Source organism: Podarcis raffonei, chromosome 6 (genome assembly GCF_027172205.1).
Source record: "Podarcis raffonei isolate rPodRaf1 chromosome 6, rPodRaf1.pri, whole genome shotgun sequence".
Lineage (NCBI taxonomy): Eukaryota > Metazoa > Chordata > Lepidosauria > Squamata > Lacertidae > Podarcis > Podarcis raffonei.
The window spans coordinates 69,801,786-69,823,319 of NC_070607.1; the positions used below are offsets into that span (position 1 = coordinate 69,801,786).

General features: G+C 43.6%; 1 protein-coding gene across 1 annotated transcript; it reads right to left on the reverse strand.

Moving 5' to 3' along the window:
• Positions 1–1,788: 1,788 nt before the first annotated feature.
• On the reverse strand, positions 1,789–16,067 carry EDEM2 (ER degradation enhancing alpha-mannosidase like protein 2). Its single transcript, XM_053393910.1, has 11 exons — positions 15,850–16,067; positions 14,771–14,881; positions 14,126–14,165; positions 13,164–13,269; positions 9,870–9,995; positions 7,853–8,064; positions 6,495–6,636; positions 5,550–5,674; positions 4,648–4,792; positions 2,653–2,774; positions 1,789–2,344 (listed from the first exon to the last, which is right to left on the reverse strand). The coding sequence occupies exons 1-11, from the start codon at positions 15,963–15,965 to the stop codon at positions 1,844–1,846; spliced, it is 1,746 nt and encodes a 581-aa protein (XP_053249885.1). The 5' UTR covers positions 15,966–16,067; the 3' UTR covers positions 1,789–1,843.
• Between the last annotated feature and the right edge of the window lie 5,467 nt (positions 16,068–21,534).

Consider the following 21,534-nt stretch of genomic DNA (forward strand, 5'->3'; position numbering starts at 1 on the left):
GACGGAAGGTAAATGGTGTTTCCGTGCGCTGCTCTGGTTCGCCAGAAGCAGCTTAGTCATGCTGGCCACATGACCCGGAAGCTGTTTGTGGACAAACGCCAGCTCCCTCGGCCAGTAAAGCGAGATGAGCGCTGCAACCCGAGTCGTCCGCGACTGGACCTAATGGTCAGGGGTCCCTTTACCTTTACCCTAGCACAATACCATAATTAGGGCAACCAACGTGGAACAACATAGCGTACAAGCTTTCAAGTTCCTCTCCATAAGTTCAACAGGGTAAATAGTAAAACGAAGCTGGGAGGTTGGCCGAGGTGAAATCACAGGGTTTTGTCCTTAAATGGGACATAAGAATATATAAGTGGAAAGAAAAAGTAAATGCAAGCCGCTTCTATGCAATTATGCTGACCCATAATCACAAAAGGGGAGCTTTTCTGCTCCTTCCAGACAAACTGACTGTTTAGAATCTGGCAGAAATCCTAGAAATTGCCAACATGGAACTTATACCAGTCCCATCTCTACGTGTTCCAGGATTTACAGCCTTCCTACTAGCTCACTTATCGCCATTTATTATTTATAAAAAGTACCCCATATAAAAATAGAAACACAAGTCTCTGCCTGCAAGAGGTTTCTTCCCCTCTTCTTTTTGCTTGCTTCATTTATTTTTCAGTTTTGCTGTTGCCACACTGGGGAACAAAGGTTGACTTCTTGTTACTTGCAAGCCAACACTCATGGTTTGCTTCTCTCTAAACAAAGAAAAGCAATGCATCTTAAAATGGAAGCTGCATTATATACCTTTAAATCCCCTTTAAAAAAACCCTGCTTTATACAAAAAGTACTCCCAGCTATAGAGTAAGATAGATGTCTTTGCCAGAACAACCACATACAAATCAGAAGCCACCATCGTGTCCCAATTGGAAAGCCCCAAGACTACAAATAATCACCCTTCTCTTTAATGTCCATGATAGAAATGTGTGAATCCATCTATTCTCACAGCTATCAACTTAACATGTATACAGGATGTCAGAATTCAAAGCACTCAGCATAATTATCTCAGCAATCTTTATGGCAACTCTGTAGGTTAGTACTGTATGTTATCTCCAACTTGCAGACAGCAGGCAAAGTGTGATTGCACAGCTGTTTGACTAAGGGCCATGTAGCAAACTCTTGGCAAGAGTGAAATCTGAATTGGGTACTTTGCAGGACAGAGCTACCACAGTACACCGTATCTGCAAGATCCACCCTGTCACCATGCTGTAAACAAACATCTTGTTGACTACAGACCAAGACAACATTTTATTGGCACACTGTGTGGCAAGTTTTCAAACTATACCTTATTTAGGTGCAGCTGTTTAAGTTGTACATTACTTGAACGAGTCTCACCCAGGTAATGGTGTTGCATCCAGGCACCCACAACCTGAGCATGTAACCTATTTTTGTATTCTAAACACATTTGCCTAAAGATTATGCAGTTCAAAAACTTGCTTGCCATATTTCTTTTTGCATGAGGCCAACATGACTATTTAATATCAGATCAAACTTGCCGTGCTGCCTGTGGTTAAAGAGTATGAACGCTCTCTGATAGAGAGATAGAGAAAAATTAACAAACAAGGCATGCAGGGGGCTGGCACAATCTGGGAACTAAAGCTCTACTAAGTGTCATACAATTGCTTTTTGTTGTTCTCAAAATACTTCTGCTTTCCAAAGTAGATGTATGCCAAAACACAATTTACGCCCATTTGAAGATATGCACCTAAGGATAGATATCCCTCTAAGGAAACAGCAACAGAAAAGTGCAAATAAAATACATATTTATTGAAATCAACAACTCTGAATCAGAGCAAAGGAATCAAGTATTGTCTAAGAAGACCTGCCCTAGAACAGCCAGTTTGGAGTTAAAGGGTTGACTAGGGCAGCTCAGGAGTGGGATTTTCCTTTTCTCTTTCTGTTTAGTGTTCATTTGCTCTTTGCGGCCTTCTGAAGAAGTATCTGCAGAGTCTTTGTGCGTCTCTGCTTCTCTTCCACCGGAAGTTCTTGTCAAAGTGAACTTCTTGCTTCTTTTCAGAGAATAGAACTCTCTCACTAGATCTTCTACCTCCCACTGCTCTTCCTTTTGTTTCCTGCAACAGTGCAGTGCAGCAGGGTCTATAGGATGAGCTTCAGTATTGAAGATGTATCCACCAGCACCAAGAACACATTCTCCATAGGGTGTCAGTACGACGTCAAAGGATGACCCATTGTTATGGATAAAGTTGTCAGGATCAAACAGTAGATACAAATATTTCACTGTTTCAGCCAGGAAGAAGGACTCCATGCGGTTATCTAGTTTGTGATCTCGCAGGTCTTTGATCTTTAAAATAAAGGGAGGGAAAAGTGGTTACACTGCATATGCCAGAATCTGTCGTACAATTGTTTCAGCAACATTCTGGAGAAATATACAGTGGCATGAATCAGGAGTTCAAGTCTATGGTTGAAATAAGCAGAACTTAGAATCAGTGCCATATTTGTGCCACAGAATAAAACACACACACACCACCAAGACGACACATTCTGTTAGGTTAACTTTTGCTAGTGAGAAAAGGATGCTTGAGAAGGACACGCTAGCCCATTACTAAAAAGGAAGGGGCAGGGGAAGAGAGTTCAGGAGAAATACTTAACTGTTGCAAAGCCACACTCAACCTTGCTGATTTTTTCTACTGACTCTACAACATCTCTGCCCAGTTCCAAAAGGGTGGGATCTTGGGTAGCACGGTATAGGTACATTGCACTCTCTATCAGTTCTGCAAAAATACAAAAAAGAAAAAGCTTGGGTGGAAATCAAGGTTGCGCTATTACAAATATTCTGTATGCACAAGATTATCAGCTTTCCAGACGGAATTATCTCCCCTCCCCCGTGCTGTACTTGGGGGGTTCTCTTCAACCCCCGAGCCAATTTCAGGAGGCACATGAAGGAGAGAGGGGAAGCCCCATTGCACAGGGTTTCAACTGATGAGGTGATGAATCCCACCCCTTAAGTTACATCATTGCATACACATGCATTTATTCAATACACAGCAAACACCTGCACAGTTTCCCAAAGATTCAGAACACACAATAGTTCAAAACAGAGGCCATCTATTATTGAATAAGGGACAAAAGAATCAGTTTTCCTTAAAACTTTCCCCCCATCATGCTATGTAGTTTGGAACTCATTTTATTCTGCATTAAGAGGTAGCTTGCTGTTCAAAGCTGCTGCCTTCGGCAACACCAGAGAACAATATGCATTTGGAACCCTATTTTTAACAGAAAGAGGTTCAGGAGCCACTTAGACTGAAATGTTAATGAACCATAGATTTATCTATAACCAAGGCAAACCACAAAGCAACTTGGAGATCATCCAAAAGGAAGCCACAAGGTACAAGCTAAAGTCTTAAACAATCTTGTTTAATATCTATATGATGTCACTGGGTGCGGTCTTTAGGGGATTTGGGGCTAAGGGTCATCAATAGGCTATCAACACACAGCTCTACTTCTCCATAACATTGAGTCAGGGGACGCTATGCATGATCTGAACAATTGCCTAGGTGGAGGGGTGATCTGGACGAGGACCAGTAAACTAAGCATGAACCGTGGGAAGACAGAAGCCCTTTGGGATGGTGGTTCATGTGTCTGGGAGACTGGACAGTTGCCTATTCTGGGTGGAGTTGTGCTCCCTCTGAAAGAAGAGGCTTGGACTTTTTTTGGGGGGGGGTGTCTCCTGTATCTATCTTTGTTGCTGGAGGCTAAGGAGGCCTTTGTGATGAGGAGTGCCTTTTACTAGCTACAGCTGGTATGCTGACTATGGCCATTACTGGACAGTGATCCATGCATTAGTAACCTCAAGACTCTATTATTGCAGTGTGCTCTATGTGGGGCTGGTCCAGAGGTTCCAGCTGATGCAAAATGCTGTGGGCTAGACTGTTGATGGGGGCAGATTACCGCCAGCACATAACTGCAGTGTTCAAAAGTTTACACTGACTGCCCATATACTACTAAGCCATGCTCAAGGTTTTTATATAACTTTACAAGGCCCTTAACAATTTGGGTCCAGGATACCTGCCTAATCCCTTGTATCTCTTCTTAATTACTGAGGTCTTTCGGGGAGTTACTGTTAGTGGTCCCCCGTGGCTTGCATGCATGGCTCATATTCACCAAGAGCCATTGGGTTTAGTATTGTGGGCCCAATTTTATGGCACTTGCTTCCAGATGACATAATGGAATCATAGAATTGGAAGGGGTCTTGAGGGTCATCTCCAACCACCTGCAAAGCAGGAATCTTAACACACAGTCTCCTCATCTGCTTTGAAACTATGCTTAGTTTTGCTAATGTGCTAGCAGTTTTATTGCTGCATCCCTAGGAGGAATGTCATGAAGACTCCCTCCCTCCCTGCTGAACTTCCAGCACCTACTGAAGACATTTTTTGTTTTTGTTCCAGCAGGCATTTTAATTGGAGTTTGATTTTATACTTCTAACCAATATTTACTTTCAGTATTTCATCCTTGTAAACTGTCTGGAGATTACTGTAGTTAAGCAGTATATAAATTATTTTATTTAAACATACATCTGCAGTATTTATATGCCTTGTAAACAACAAATGAAAGATGCCACATACAAAATACTTATTTCTCATTTACCAGGTCTAAGTGGATACCCTTCACGCTTTTCCACTGTATAACCCTGGGGAATATTGTAGAACTCGGGCAACCCACCAAACTGCTTCCAAACAGTGTAATAATTGAGGAATGTTCGCATTGCACTATCTATGTCTCCAATGAGGCTCTGGGAGGAAGAACAGAACCAGAAAAAACCCAGTGAGGTAACAGAAAGAATAGAGCATAGCAGACATAATCAAACCAAGCACAGTGTACAACTAGAACCCTCAAACAGTACTTAATCAGCTTTTAAAAAAGGAAGGGGGGGGGAAGAACCGTAATAGCACAATCAACTATGTACTGAAATGGTGTCTGTAAGAAGACTTGGGATATAAAATAACCATAGGACGGACACCTCAGTGGCAACCAGGTGTTTTTTTTTAAGTCTGGAAAGAAATCTACTAGAAATAACATGTTCAAGTTTAATAGGGCTACTCTGTTTTAGGAAATCGTTCATTTTCATTCCTGGATACTAAAACAGCCTTTGTCAGATTCTCAGCGGAATTACAGTTCACACGGGATCAGAGAGACAACGAAAAGTGGATTATTGCTAACTGTTTTCTTGGCAAGAAAAAGCCACAGCTGGTTTTCTCAGTGCAGATATTTGTCCTCATCTGCTTTAACACTTCTAATTTAAGTACAGGATTATCCAACACAAGCAAAAAGACTGGATTCATGTTATACTGCATTGGACGCCTACTCTGGTGCAGGTTCTCAGTTCTCATAATTCAAATGGAATTATGAAGAACACAAGCAATTAAAAGAGGGATGGAAACTGTGGCCACCAAGTATTGCTTGACCATAGCGTCCAACAACATATGAAGAGCCAAAAGTTCTTTAGCGATCCCCGAGTTAAAACATACCTGTTCTTCATCAGCCCTTACCTGCAAGCCAGGCCAGTAGGCTTCAAGGGACTGAAAAACAGGCATTGAGACTGTTCCTTTATACATCTGAACCCAGAGGTACCAATCATCAAATTTTGTGTAGTTGCTTATAGCTTTGTTGTAGTCTACAGAAAGACAAGTCAAAATGAACGATAAACATTGGAAGAAGAATTTCAGAGAACCTGAAAATGAACTGGCTTTCATATATTCTATTTGCATATATTTCAAAGAACACATTTATCATCGGAATTTCCTTTTATGCTTAACAATGTTAAAAGGATGACAATATGAAAATATTTTAAAAAGGAACTCTGCTCGCAGCACATGAGCTTCTACAGAGCAGTTGCTGTTCAAGGAGGGAAAGAGAAAAAATGGCACATGAGTTATCATTAAAGCAGGGGCAAGGAGCCTCCGGGGCCATGGCCTGGACATGCATCCTAATTTGGCCTGGCACCTGTTCCAATCTGGCTGCAAGACAGTTTCCCCAAACCATGTGCACCTGCCCCACATCTGACAGGGGCAGACAGAGCTGCTGATGCATAATCAGAAGCTTTAAAGTGTGATTCTCCCAATTGTGCTCATCACCACTGAACAAGACCATCACATGTCACTGCCTTAGCCTGAGTCAGATCCTTTGCCCATCTAGCTCAGTTTTGTCCACACTGACTATAAGCAGCTCTCTAGGGCTGCAGAGAAGAGAGATTCCCAAACCCTGGGATCTCTTGCATGCAAAGCAGATGTTATATCCCTGAGCTACAGCCCTTCCCTAATGTGATGAAGGAAGGAAGCCAATGAGCATTGTCCACCATGGCTGGCAATGACTCTCCGAGATGTCAGGTGGAGGTATTTCCTGACCCTACCTGGAGATGTCAGGGATGGAACCAGGGACCTTTGGCATGCAAAGAAGATGCCCTGCCACTGAGCTATGGCCCTTTCTGAACTCACCTAGAAACATTGACATCAGCTCCTCGTCCTGCAGTAGGATGGCTCCTTTAACAAGATACTCAAAATAGGAATCTACTCCGGCTCCAATGCCAGCATCCTGGGCTACCCATTTGGCAGTTACCACATCAACATGATTACCCACCTGAAGAAAGAAAAAAAGCCTCATTTATTAAAAGCTATAGATTGGGATTAGCATAGGTTTACATTTCTATACATTTCAGCAAACAATAGATCCTTGGTTTGTTATCTGTACAAGTTTCCAAAAAGCACAAGGATGTAACAAAAAATCTTAATTTCTGCAGCCCTTCTAACATGTACTTAGTACCAACAATGTGTGCTACTGTACAAATTCTTTGTTATAAAAACCTATGGGTGGTAGTCAACTAATTTTTACTCAGAATAGGCCCATTGAAATTAATGGACATAAGTTAGCTATGTTCATTAACTTCAATGAGTCTACTCTGATTAGGAGAACTAACACAGGACCAGGCATCTTTAACATGTGACATTAATGATTCATTAACACAGCCTTTTAAACCAGAATGCTTATCATGGCATCAACTGTTTTGATCTTTATTTAAAATCCCAGCTGCTTTTCAGTTCCAAGTTCTTGGATTTGCCCAAGAACATACTATAAGCCTAGAACGTAACTGGATTTCCCCAAGAGTGAATTTCATTTCCACATTAAATCCTGTGACAGACACTTTGTGGATCATACCAGTTTTCAGTGAAAAAAATGACCAATGTCTAATGGGTGGTGGAAGGGAGTGGGAGGGTCTGAAGGCACATGAAGCCACCACCTTGCTGAACTTAAGCAGGTCTGAGTCTGGTCAGTGTTTGGATGGGTCATGTATACTCTCTTGAGTTCCATGACAGAAGAGATTCATTTAAGATGATGATGATGATGTGAAATGACCAATGAGGAAATTCGTGAACTGATTTGTATACCTGAGAAAATGTAAGAGCAAATCTTTTTTTTAAAAGATTTGTAAGAATGTGGAGGTAGGAAGTGACTGGTAGCAAGCAATGCAGGTTTCTACAAGTATTGTAACTTCAACAAAGCCGTCTTCTAATATGATCGCCCATCGTATTCATGCAAAAAAGCTCAAGGTATCTGGACCACAAGCTACTGAAAAATGGTGATGATCATCATGCTCATCCTTGATGTAGACAAACAACAGACGTTTGGGAGTAGGATTCAGCTTATACCAGCCTGTGTACATTTATGGTACATGGTGGACCTGGTACTGTTATATTCTTGCAATCAATTGTTTCAGTGGCAGCATTAATTCAACCATACTTTCAACAGAAATCAAACTATGTAGTTGGAAAGTGTGACATGAGGTTTTTCCACTCACCAAGCCAATATCAGAACGATTTTTCCAGAGGGTCTTAAGAGCCTTTCTGGCAACATCCTCAAATATTGGGTCACCTGTAAGATGACTTAATGTAGCAAATTCCACTATAAATGTACCAATTCCAGCAGTACAAGTAATTGGTGTCTCTCCAGGGTTTACTCCGTGTAGTAAGTTCACTGTCCCATATGGCATTCCAGTTGGAGTCTGAAAGGCTTCAAAACAAAACTAGCGTAACTGGGGGCCCAGTGTAGGTAATACAGTTCAAACTGTGGATTCTCCCAAGGTTGGTTCCACAAATACTCCTGCAAGTCCCCTATCAGGTGTGTTTCAAGTTTTAACAGCAAGTCATGTGACAGCCCAGCACAATCTAAACAGTGGGCAAACAAGTCAGGACAACTACTGGGAAGATTGCCTAATTCAATGCATTGAATTCAATGCATGTAGGTTTGCCTGCCTCGTCACCTATAGCGCACAGCTCAATTTGAACAGCAGGTCTGGTAAGCAAGGTATTTACCCATAAGGAATTGTTACCTGCTCCTGGTGAGCAACCCTGATACACTGTCCAATCAAGCTCAACGGGCTTGGCAACCAATAGATTTCCTACGTTTATGACAATAATTTAAAGATTTTCCAAAACACACAACACAAGAACACAGCTGTATACTGAAGAACTACTTTGCTCAAAGAGGTTTCTGTTGTATAGATTGGGATTTATATTCCACTTTAACAGTAACCCATTCACAGGTGAACAAATGCGAATCCTAGTAACCACAAGTTAAAATGATCATCGCTATTCAAATAGACAGCAAAGACTATGTTCTGTTTTAGCTCAGGTGTGCAATGAATGCTTAGTGACAAATACATGTCATATACAGCACTGTAAGTACCTTTCTACTTCCTCAAAGTAAACATTGCATTAGCTGCATTACTTCTCATCTTAGATATTTATCAGAGCCATTACATTATCCACTAGGTAAAGGGACCCCTGTCCGTTAGGTCCAGTCGCGAATGACTTGGGTTGCGGCACTCATCTCACTTTCCTAGCCGAGGGAGCCAGCGTACAGCTTCCGGGTCATGTGGCCAGCATGACTAAGCCACTTCTGGCAAACCAGAGCAGCGCATGGAAACGCCGTTTACCTTCCCATCGGAGTGGCACCTATTTATCTACTTGCACTTTGGCATGCTTTCGAACTGCTAGGTTGGCAGGAGCAGGGACTGAGCAACGGGCGCTCACCCCGTCGCGGGGATTTGAACCGCCGACCTTCTGATTGGCAAGCCCTAAGCTCTGTGGTTTAGACCACAGCGCCACCCGCGTCCCACATTATCTACTACTTAGCCATATTACTATTTTTGCTGCTGTGGTATACTCATCGATAAAAAAAGCAGATACTTGAGTCCATTTTCATTCCTTCAGATTTTAGCAACATTCGGCCCAGTACAGTGTTACCTCGGGTTACATACGCTTCAGGTTACATATGCTTCAGGTTATAGACTCTGCTAACCCAGAAATATTACCTTGGGTTAAGAACTTTGCTTCAGAATGAAAACAGAAATCGTGCTCCGGCGGCGTGGCAGCAGCAGGAGGCCCCATTAGCTAAAGTGGTGCTTCAGGTTAAGAACAGTTTCAGGTTAAGTACGGACCTCCGGAACGAATTAAGTACTTAACCCGAGGTACCACTGTATACATTAGGGCAGCCTTTCCCAACCGTGGGTCCCCAGATGTTGTTGGACTACAACTCCCATCATTCCTAGCTAGCAGGTCTAGTGGTCAAGGATGATGGGAACTGGGTCCAACAATATCTGGGGACCCAAGGTTGGGGAAGGCTACATTTGGAGCATAAATATTTATTTTCGACGCACTTGATATATCCAACTACATCTCTTCTGCTTCTAGCAATTTGCAAGAATTTGTCCCCCTGCAGTTCCTGGTACCCATTACTTATAATCTAGTTTAGCCTATAAGGCAGCAACACAGAAAGGGAGGAAATGAATTCTCAGAGTCTGCAACAGTGCTCACCTGGCAAAAGTTTTCGAGCTGCATCCTCTGCCATCCTCAAGAGGGGCCCAGAGCAGGGCCATCCTGCTTCCACTTCAACACCGGCCTTCTTTGACAACAAGTGAGCAGACAGGAGTCCGCCAACCACTGAAAATGGGAACCCAAAGCTTATTAAAAAAGCTGTCTCAATGGCAAAGGGTGAATATGTTATAATTCATTTGATTTGTATCTTGCTCTTCCTCCCAAAGGAGCCCACAGCAGCAGACATAGCAATGATAAAACAAAACAAAAATCTAAAAACAGTTAAGAACATTATCTCAGCTAGTGATCTCACAGTCTCTTTCAGCCATCAAATGCCTCAGTAAACAGGAATGTTTTTGAAGGCCACCAAGAACGGACAACTGAGGCCAGGCTACTCTGACCTTGGAACAGCTGCACTCCTAGCCACAGAAGCAATATGAGACTCCAGTGACAATCCAGTTGGGATCTGGGAATACTCCCAGGCTACAAGCCTTTTCCTTAAGAAGGGAGTGCAACTCCTTCCAGAACTTGTACACCAAATTCCTGGGCATGGGAACTACCCATCCACAGTACTTCTGTCTTATTTGGAAACAGTCTCAATTTATTGGCCCCCATCTAGTCCACTGCTGCCTCCAAACACCTGTCCAACACCTTCACGGACTCCGATTTCTATGAAATGGAAGGAGAGAGCCGAGTACCATGCTCCAAATCCCCAGATAACAGCTCCCAACAGTTTCACATATATTTTAAATAGTTTAGGAGACAGAATGAACCCTTGTGGGACCCAACAGCCCAAAAGCTAAGCAGTAATCTCCTAGTAATATTTTATGGTAGTGATATTGGAGGCAGGAGTGGAACCACTGTAATACAGTACTTCTAACTCCAACCTCCCTGAGTCACTCCAAAAGAGCACCATGGTCAATGGTGTCAAAAGCCATTGAGAGATCAAGAAGAACCAGCAGAGTTGCATTCCTCCATCACTTTCCCCATGGAGACTGTCAATCAGGGCGACAAGGGTGTTTCAGAGCCAAAACCAAGCTGGAAACCAGACTGGAATGGATCTAGAAAATCCACTTCCTCAAGGCATATCTACAGCCGACTAGCTACCATTCTCTTGATAACCATGCCCAGCCCCTTTATTTGCAATCACAGTTGTCAGAGGCTCAGGAGCAGAAGAGCAGGGGAGAGAGCAAATAGAGAGCGGAGGAGAGGAATCAGAGGGGAGCGTAGGGGAATATGACAGTGACCCGAGAGATTCCATGAGTTTCTCCAGCGAATCAGAAGATTCCCAGAAGGGGGCGCCTATGGTAAGGGCGAGGGGGGTCCCAGGGGGGACGCTCCATAAACAAGGGACCAGAGGGGACTCCCAAGGGAGCAGCGGAGGATCAGGACCAGTTCCCCCACCAGAGCACAGTGGGGGGGAAGAGTCATAGAATCATAGAATCATAGAGTTGGAAGAGACCACAAGGGCCATCGAGTCCAACCCCCTGCCAAGCAGGAGTCACATGAGTCAGGACCAGCTTCTCCTCCAGCGGGGAGAGAAGATGAGTCAGGGGTAACCACGCCCCCATCGGGAAGTGGGGAAACGGAGGGAAGGCCAGGTCCAGCTAGCCTCCCCGAAAGAGGGAGCAGTGACACAAGTGTAACGGTCAGAAGGAAAGTGGGAGGCTGCGCGCGCGCACCAAGTTCAAATGTGGAGGAGCGCGGGACAGCAGAAAACCCGGATTGGGAGCCAGGTCCGAAAGCCCGAAGGAGGGAGGGGGAAGAGTCAGGGGACTCAGCGTCAGAGGAGTCTAGGAGGGCTGAGACTCCGACTAGCAGGAGGACCCAGAGAAGGAAGGAACAGAGGAAGAGGTGGAGTAAGGCTAGAATCTTAAACTGGTGTCAGGGGGGAGGAGATTCAGATGGAACTTCGACGGTCTAAGGTATAGACGTAGCGTTGCGCGCTGCGCGTCTGGAAATGAAACTGAACTTCAATAAAGACTTTTTTACTTGAGGAAGAAGCAGCGTTGGTCTTGTGTGAGCTGGGACCTTGGGCAGCGCTGACAACAGTATATTTAAAAGGAGGAGCAAACAAACTAATTGGACAATCAATTCCTGGCTTAAGGAGTCAGTATATGCAGGAGCTACTTGTGGGTATCACTGAGTTCCTTTGAACAAGCCACGATTCAGCTTTTAACCAGAGATTCGTTTTATGTGCAAAGTCATAAGCTATGCTATGTGGGTTCCAAACCAGCCAGGAACTGGAAATCAAATTTAAACCATGGCCTCACATCCCAGTCTTGTCTGAAAGCCCATTAACCACAGTTTTCAGGTTCACACATAATGAGAAACTAGGGCCAAAAGCTGAATCTTGGCCTGTTATGCTGCTCACGTGAAGGAGTTGCATGCGAGCACGCATGACACTTTCACATCCTGGCTTCTTAACCCAGGATTTGATTGCGCAAATTGGCCAATGTGAAGTGTGCAGAACTGATTTCCTTTTCAGTGGCTACAGAGGAGCCAGCCATTTGGTTAAACTTCTCAGGAGACACACATGAATTGTTCTTATCCCAGCAACATCTTTTCCCTTGATCATTGCAAGGATATACTGTGTAAGTCATGAAATGTTCAACTTAGCGCCTTATTAATGAATACAGAAAAGCATCAGAGCAAAAACTTGCACTAGAATCATCACAAGAATGTTAACAGCAGCCCGGCTGAATAAGATGAAAAGCCCATGTAGCTCAGGTCTCTATTTCTAACAGTTGCCAGCTGACTGCTTCCAGGACCGCTACAGGCAGGGGATAGAAGGCCATAGTTCTCTGTCTGATTTCTCTCTTTAATACAGGGGTGGGGAAGTGGGGACCCTCTAGAAGCTGCAACTCTCATCAGCCCCAGAGAGCAAGGCCAAAGGTCAGGAATAATGAGAACTGGCTTTCAGCAATATCTGGTTAATCCACCCTTGTTCTAATCTGGTATTGTATTGCCTCTGAACAGGGTATTTCTACAACTTTTATTTCCCTCTCCATTTTCCATTCTTCCAACCCCCAGTGCTTTTAATATAATGCCTGCCAATTTAGGATTACACTTTATACCTCTTATGGACTCTGCTCCATGAAAGATTAAGCTATAATAAATTGTCAATCCTTAAAAGGCTGCTACAACTGACTCTTTGTTGTTTTTGCTACAACTGGCTACCCTTCTGAATCCTGTTACTATATTACACACTCATCTTTCCTCTGTGCTGCAACTCTAGACTAATTTGTTATGCAAAATACTTCCAAGACAGGGACCTTTTTGAGTTCCACTCACCTCTGATGTTGGTTTCAAAGACAGAAGCATTTACATCGATATCAAAATTCACACCCTCCTGCAACACGCTGACAACTCTCTGGAATTCAGAGACGTTCCCCAAAATCTGGGAATAAATAAATGTAACTGAAAGCACACAATTCATGAGACTGCAAACATCTAAATTTGGGGGCGGGCAGGATAGAAATCAGTAGGAAAGATATATAATATTACACTGGGGCAATCTAGCTTTGCCCTTGAAGCTTCTTCAAGTTGTTCTAATGAAGAAAATGTGCTAGAACTTGGAATGTTGGCATTGCATCAACAACAGAAGTTGGCCTTGTGTACAGAAGGTCCCAGGTCCCATCCTTAGCATCTCCGGATAGGTCTGGGAGACACTCCCTGCCTGAAACCCTGGAGAACTGCTACCAGTCAGTGTAGACAATACTGAGGTAGATGGACCAGTGAGTCTGAGTTGGTATAAAGCAGCTTTCTATGTTCCTATGGATCAAGTCTGGAATTAGCTGGCATCTATCTGTTGGGAGACAATGGACAATTTTACTTCTACATTTGGGCTGTATCCTGCACTGCACACATGGAGTTCCGGTCTCACACTGTCCTCTTCTCTCTATGTGCACCCCCAAATCTGTTCTGAAAGGTCCCTCAACCCCCTGGAGAAGATTTGGGGAAGCTGCAGGCGAGAAAGAGGAGCATGGTCCATTCCTTATGGAAACATACGTTGTGTAAGTGAAACAACAGTGTTGGATATAACCCTTTGTTTTCAAATTTGTGAATCCATTTTGTGCTTGGAATCCATTTTGTGCTTGGTTTTAGTAATGCTGTCATTTTACTTGTTTGTAAAGAAGTTGAAAGTAGGGAGAAACTGAAAGTATGAGGAACAGAATTTTTTTTCTACCAATATGCCTGAGAATAAGCAGGACCTGAGAAAACCAAGAAAGATGTTACTGACAAACGGTACTTACTAGCAGAGTGTCCAGTGCATCAATCAGTGTGAGAGAAAAACTGAAAAAGAAAGGAAGTCAGTGCTGGTGAGGCAAATGTGGCATCAACCACAAAATACATAGAAAGATGCACATGCTAGCATTTAACCAATGGGCTTCTTCTCTGAAAAACCAAGAGATGGCTGTCCAGTCTCTGTCGGAAAAGATCTAGTGAGGGAGAGCCCACCTCCACTCTAATAGTTAGTTCCATGGCTAAACTGCTCCTACCATTAAGAGGTTTCTCCCACTGTTCTACTGAAATCCATCCTCCTGTAACTTGAGCCCATTACATCAAGTTCTGCAGAGAACTTGGCCTCTTTTATGTGACAGCACTTCAGGTATCGGAACAGTTTCATCATGTGCACCTTAGTCTTTCCTCACTAGGCTAAACAAACCCATTCCAAAGGCAGTGAAAAGGTTAAGTAAATCTATGCTGCTCCAGGACAACTAGCATACGCTGTAACATGGGACCCTCCAGAAGTTAGACTGCAATTCCCATCAGCTTCACTCAGCATGGCAAGTGGGGGACGACAACACCTGCTCTAGTAAACAGGGACATACCCTAAGAAGGTGTTATTTCAAAATTCCACAAGCAACCAGAGAAAGAACATTCAGTCTTCCCAGTACCTTCCCCAAGTGTCCTGCCCATCACATGTCAGAGGGCGCAGTTCATCATATGGGAAGGCGTTTTCCAGGTAATTATCATAAGCATGATAAAACATGGACTTGACTCGCTCTCTAAAGGGAGAAAAAAAAAGACGTTTCAGACTTACAGTGTTACAGAAAAGTGGACAACACCACAGAACAACAACAGCAAAAAAGGTGACCTCTACAAAGGTGAGCATAGCACTGCCAAAATTTTGAAAGGAGTGGATCACACGGGCCCTCAGTAGGTCACCTCAGCAATTCTCTTCCTTCCAACCTTCTTGCTGCCTGCTTGATATACACAGAATGCAGTGGAAAGCAGGAGAAGCAAGGGAAGACAAAAGGGCCTCTGTTCATGTCTTCACACCAAACCAATGTCTTCAAGATTCCCTTATAAATAATTTCCAAAAATCTACTGCACTTTCCCTACTTTCTCAAAGGAAGCACTTCAGGTTTGCAGGATCTACTTCTGGGGGGTTTTTTGCCTCAAGTTTCTTCACAGCTGCTTTTAACCATGACCACAAAGACCTGCATATGTCAAGAGCAGCATGCCCACATATATGGCTATGATATCTTGTTTACTTTTCCATGAAGCCACATCCCTAAGATATTTAAACTAACACATGAATAAAATGACTGTCGTTTCTTAGTTTTCTACTAGGGTAGAACTTGCCATCTAAAGTCTAATCCTCATCCCCTGACTTTTTATTTCTGTTCCATCCTCACTATTAGACAACAAGCACTTTAAAAAAAAGCAAACTGATAAATACAGCTGCATGTTAGTATTAGAGGATTTCCGCCCTCTCCCACCCTCGGTTTTCCACCTGAGAGCAGGGCTGTCACCATCCTTTTTTCTCTCGTTGTCCTTGCGGGAGACTTGATGGCAGGTGAAATTCAACGTGGCCACCCAGAGAGGCACGCCATGGAAAAAGGGGAGGCTTCACCTGTTGAAAATCCGCCTGGCACCACAGAGCCTTTAGAAAAGGGAAGGCAAAGGAGCCCAGGTGACGAGGGAGCAGTGAGCTGCTCTCCCTCCATCAGTCATCCTGGTCCGGGCTCACCTGTAGCGGGCGACGTCGACCTCCTTCCCGGCGGCCGGAGGGGGCTGCCCTAGCGAGTGCAGCACCCACAGCCAGAGCCAGCCCAGCCGGTGCAGGGGCGGCGCCGACAGCAGCATCTAGCAGCCGCGCGCAGCGAGGGCAACCCGGGCACCCTTGCCTCCCTCTCCCCGCTTCCGCGGCCATCAAGCAGCCTCCCTTCCGGGTCACGCCCACTCCGGTAGCCCCGCCCACTCCTCCGAGCGCCAATCAGAACCGCCTGCCTCTCCCGCTCCTGCGGTAGGGATGACGCGAGATGAAAGGGTTGGTGAGCTCGGAGGGCGCCTGCGCAGAAGGGAGTAGGGACGTGTTCTAAACGTCGTGGCCGGTAGAGGCCGCTGCGGTGCGCCGGTTCTGGCTATTGGTTGGTGCTCTTCCTATCGCGGAAGGAAGGGATGGAGAAAGAGGAGAGGGGGAAATAAGGCTGGCTTTCCGAATAGCCCTGTGTTGAATCATTGGAGCATAGAATTATAGTTAGAAGAGACCCCCCCCCCAAAGAGTCATCTAGTCCAATGCAGGAATCTCAGCTAAAGCATCCATTGACAGCTGGCCATCCAACCTCTGCTTCAAAACCTCCTCTCGTGGGAGTCCCCATCCACTGTCGAACAGCTCTGACTGTCCCAAAGTTCTTCCTGATGTTTAGTGTGAATCTCCTTTCTTGCAACTTGAAGCCATTGGTTTGGTGCTATCCTCCTGAGCAGAAGCGTGCTCCATCTTCCATGTGACAGCCGTCTAGATATTTGAAGATGGCTATCAGATATCCTCTGCCACGTCTTTTCCAGGCTAAACATACCCTCTCTAAATATTATTGTTATGTACTGAGTTGAATAGGATCCAAAATGCAGTAGTCTGATTGGTCCTAGAACAATGCAGAAGTATGATTGGTCCGCAGGAGCCACCCAATCCAGCTCCAGGTGGAAGTGAATCCACAACCTGATTGGCCTAAGGAGAATCCCGGAATTAGCCAATCACGTGCAGCCCATTGTGCAAATATTGTATATAAAGCAGATATTGTGGGGGAACCTCCATTCCTCCTCACCACTATGAGCTGAATAAAGGGCATGAAATCCACTCTCAACTCCGAGTATATTTCAATCATGATTGACATTAATTATTTTCACCATGTATTTCAATTGCGTTTTATTACCTATTTTCTCTATGTGCGTTTGTTCATTCATGGTGTTTTACAAAGTATAACAGGACAGGTCTCTTCCCCGAAAGGCTTACAATTTTTTGAATCAAGTCGGAGCAGCAGAGAGAGTAGGTCATGCTGCCCTCGTGTGCCTCAAAATAGGAAGCACAAGTCTCTGCCCATTATTTTCTCCCCTCCGCCTCTTGACTAGTTGGCTTCCTGTCTTGGTCCCAAACGGACTACACATATGTGTATATGTGTGTGTGTGCACGCTCCCCAACTGCCTGCTTCTCAGGCTTGTGATTTGTGTTTTGAATAGATTTTGTCTGTGTGTATGGATGTCGGCATTTGCTTTTTAAAGCATTTTTAATTGGTTTCAAAGAAAGAAAAGGAAAGCTCAGTAAAATTTCCTTCAAAGTGCAGGATTAAAAAGTACAGTATTCATAAAAAATAAAACAATTAAGGAAAAGTGTAAATGGGAACTATAAACATGTGAGCATTACATAAAATCCAATAATTTATAAAGAAAAGCATAAACATTACCACAAATTCCATAAATTCTCTAAACAGGCACCACTGCTCTGCACTCATCATAGGTTTCAGCTTTCCTGTTTGCCTTTCCATCAATGCCACTACTATCATAGATTGTGAAGAAGACATGGGAAGAACATGCTGTAGTGGTGCTGTCGCCTTATTTTTGCCAAGCTGGCCATGGTTGGTGGACAAAAACAGTTTGGCAATGATTCCACTGAGGCATCTTCCAGTGCATCTAGACAGGCTGGCTCAGTGTACTCTTTTGCATCCCAGTTTGGTCTGGCTGAACATCTTTGCCTGAAAGCTGAACAGGAAGGCTTCCTAGAGGCCTCCCACCTGAGGTGGTCAGTCTTCCTGGACAATGAAAAAAACAACAAACCTTGCCTCTGTGGGGTGGATCCCTTTATCAGGTGGTCTGGGGGTGCAGCACTGCTTTCCATTCCACCTTGAGGAGCAGACATGGGATTGTTACATGTCACATGTCTGTTTACATTCCAGCACAGCTTGCTGGGAACTTCCGTTGTGCGTATAGCTTTTGCTTTTCTCTGTCTCTCTGAGGAGAAGAAAGGGAGACAACATGTTTTCTTTGTCCTGGTTTATGTTTAATAAATCTTTAGCTGTTAGTATGTTTCCACAAGCCTCACGCCTGTTCTGTTTGCGCTGTATGCTGTGCTAATATAGCGTGCTCAGGCTTTTGAAGTCTGAGTCACTGATTTACGTTGCACCAGAGATTGGGGGATCGTCACAGCTGGAAGGGCATGATCCAGCTGGGGGCTAGCCAGCTGGCATCTTGACCCCCGAAGGATGCCAACACTATTGGGGGAATTGTGCAGAAAAAACTTGCCTGCCCCCAGTTTTTACCCGCAGCTCTTGGGCTTACTTGTACTTCTGTACAAAGGCTTATACAGCAGGGGCCAGGATAGCTAAAAGATTGTTTCACACCTTAAATACCTAATTGATCACTGTGCTTTGCAGAAGAGGCCTCCTGCAGATACTATCTTATCAAGACTCCCGTTCTGCACAATACAGAACTTGGGCCTTTAGCGTTGCGGCCCCTACCCTTTGGAATTCCCTCCCCTTACATTTAGGCATAATCTCTGTTCTCTTTTCAGCACCCAATGAATACATTTCTCTTTCAACAAGCCTTATAAGTGGACATCTTTTTCCCAGCCTGTGTCTGTACCCGAATCACTTTTAACTGTTTTTATACGGAGAAATGTTTTAAAGTGGTTTTTTATGGTTTGCTTTATGTTTGCAGCTGAATTATTTGTTTTATAATTGTATATTGAATTGTTGTAACCTGCATTGGGACCTTAGGGTAAAGGGCAGGTAAGGAATTAAGTAAACAAATCACCTTATAAATAACGTATTTTTCGCTTGATAAGACGCACCAGACCATAAGACGCACCTAGTTTTTGGAGGAGGAAAACAAGAAAAAAAAATTCTGAATCTCAGAAGCCAGAACAGCAAGAGGGATCGCTGCGCAGCGAAAGCAGCAATCCCTCTTGCTGTTCTGGCTTCTGGGATAGCTGCGCAGCCTGCATTCGCTCTATAAGACACACACACATTTCCCCTTACTTTTTAGGAGGGAAAAAGTGAGTCTTATAGAGCAAAAAATACGGTACTATGCATACAGTTTTTTAAGGGGATTTCCTGTATACATTTGGGTAGCCTGTGTAATTTATAACAACTAACCAACTTGCCATTTTGTTTTTCTATTTTGGTGCTTCAATCCACAATACTATTTAAATATTGTCTGCCATTTTGTGTACAGAAATACTTTCTGTTTCGTTTTGGCACTTTGGCCTCTTGTTGTAGTCCCCCAAATAAGCAGGGCTGCATTAGTATTTCCAGTGCTTTTTTTCTAAAAAAAAAAAATGTTTAGGGGAACTCTCATTTTTCTACTCATATTGAAATACTGCCCCCCAATGAGGCCACACTTAAAATGTTTAGAGTACCCTTGCGTACCCCCAGAAAAAAGCACTGGGTATTTCTAATGTAATTCTGTCAAACACTATAATCTCTGGCATACACTGGCCTCCGGAGAAGATTCCCAAAGTGACGCTTCCATGAAGCGTGTAATATACAGGCTTGTGTGAGTATAGATGGGCACATAGGCAGATCTAGTAACAACTGACTGCTAATGTTTTGCTTCATGGCGCCTTCAGCACTACAAACTATGAATTCTACATTTTAATGATGCTGAGCTACTTAATTTACCTCACTGATTATAATTTAAAATTGCTATAATACTTTTTATGGATTTCAAGGAGAGGGAGAAATAACGTTTTAGAGTCAATTCAACATAGATTATTATTTGCAAATATCGTAAATGATAAAAAGCCCAGAAACTGGTGGCTGGCTAGATAGTCAGAAATGCTTAATCTTAATGTGATACAAGCCAGGTTAAAAAACCCCCCAGCAATTTACCCCTGTGGAGCTTCTTGCAACTGGCATCAGAATTAAACCATGTCACTGCACCTATGAGTGTAAATTAGTCCAGGATTAAACCTGCCACTCATTGCCTGGACCCCCGCCATGATGTTTATTCCTAGCATCATATTGGAATTGGGCCACAGATAGGATTAATTTATTATCAAAATGTATTGCCACCCTTCAAATATGTATAATCAGGACCAAGATATATTCACAAATTGTTCCTCAGTCCTTGCTGTCTCTGTCATCACCCCCTCCTTCTGTTGCCTCTCCATCTCTCCAATGGATTGTAGGCTCCTAGGAACAGGGGGTTATTATTTTACCCCCTGTCGCTGTGTAAAGCACCAGATGTATTGATGGTGCTATACAACTAAATCATAACAGTAAGAATAACATCTTTCTAGCACTGGGAAAAAATTCATGTTAGAGGAAGGAAGGTGATAGCGCTGCCATCTTCTGCAGCCCCATTTGCTGTGTGTCATGCAATATACTTTCCAAATACTGGCTCAGTCTAGTGTTCCCTTTCTGGTAGGCAACCTGACATTTTGCCGTTCTTTCATGTACCCACTCTGTTGTTTAGACGGGAGACATTTAGCCTGCAGCAGCCTTCAAGCCAGGATCTGGTTTCCTGACGGGATGTTTGCCCACTAGGTGACACTGTAGGTTTGTAGACAACGCCGATAGCGCACTGTATTCATGCCAGCTGTCTCTGCAACAAAAAAAGCCACCAAATAATTTGGACATATTGTTCATTTGGTGCAGTTGTAATTTAGGTTTCTAGGACCATTTATCATAAAGCTGTCTGCTTGCTTATTCCATGGCTCAAGGCTGCTTGAGTATATCTCACTGCATTCCTGGGAGTATCAGAGTATTGAAGCTGATTTCTCTAAAAGCTGTCACAGTACATTATTGGAGCACATTTTATTAAAGTTCATTTTCAAGACTTAAATTTAACAGTGTTCTAGACCATTGTCATTTGCCATACACTGGAACAGTAATTTCTCTATCAAAGTCAGTTATTGAATTCTAAAAGTTGACTAAAGTATTTTTGAAACACATGAGGTATGTGACTAGAAAGCCAAATAGCAAGACCAGATACCTTTGAAAGCAAAGGGTATTTTCTTTCAAGCCGGGAATATATTGAGCAGGAGATGCAGAACAGAAGCAGATACTTAAAAGAGGAAATAGAAACAAACATTTTATCAAGCCATGAATGGATTAGATATGGCATATTACATATTTTAAGCTGTAATCTTATACTTACCTGGGAGTAAATCCCACTGAACTCCAACAGGGTTATTTCTGAATAGTCATGTACAGAACTGCATGAGAGAGAAAAATGTCTCTGGTAATATGGAAAGTTTGGTATCAAGAATCTCTCAGCGCCAATCTGGGATTGTCAGTGGCCATATTCTAATTCAGTCTGGAGCGTATGTACTAGAACCCAGGTTTGGGCTGGGCCCTGAAGTTTATATTGATTTATCATATGTATATTCTCTCCTTCTCTCAACAGAGTCCAGGTTGCAAACATCTCTGCAATAAAAATA

Coding starts and splice junctions, on each gene's coding strand:
- EDEM2 (XM_053393910.1), bottom strand. CDS start 15,965: ATGCTGCTGTCGGCGCCGCCCCTGCACCGGCTGGGCTGGCTCTGGCTG. Junction 5,675..6,494: donor GCTGATGTCAATGTTTCTAG/GTGAGTTCAGAA, acceptor GTCTTTCTGTAG/ACTACAACAAAGCTATAAGC. Junction 4,793..5,549: donor CCTACTGGCCTGGCTTGCAG/GTAAGGGCTGAT, acceptor TCTTCCTCCCAG/AGCCTCATTGGAGACATAGA.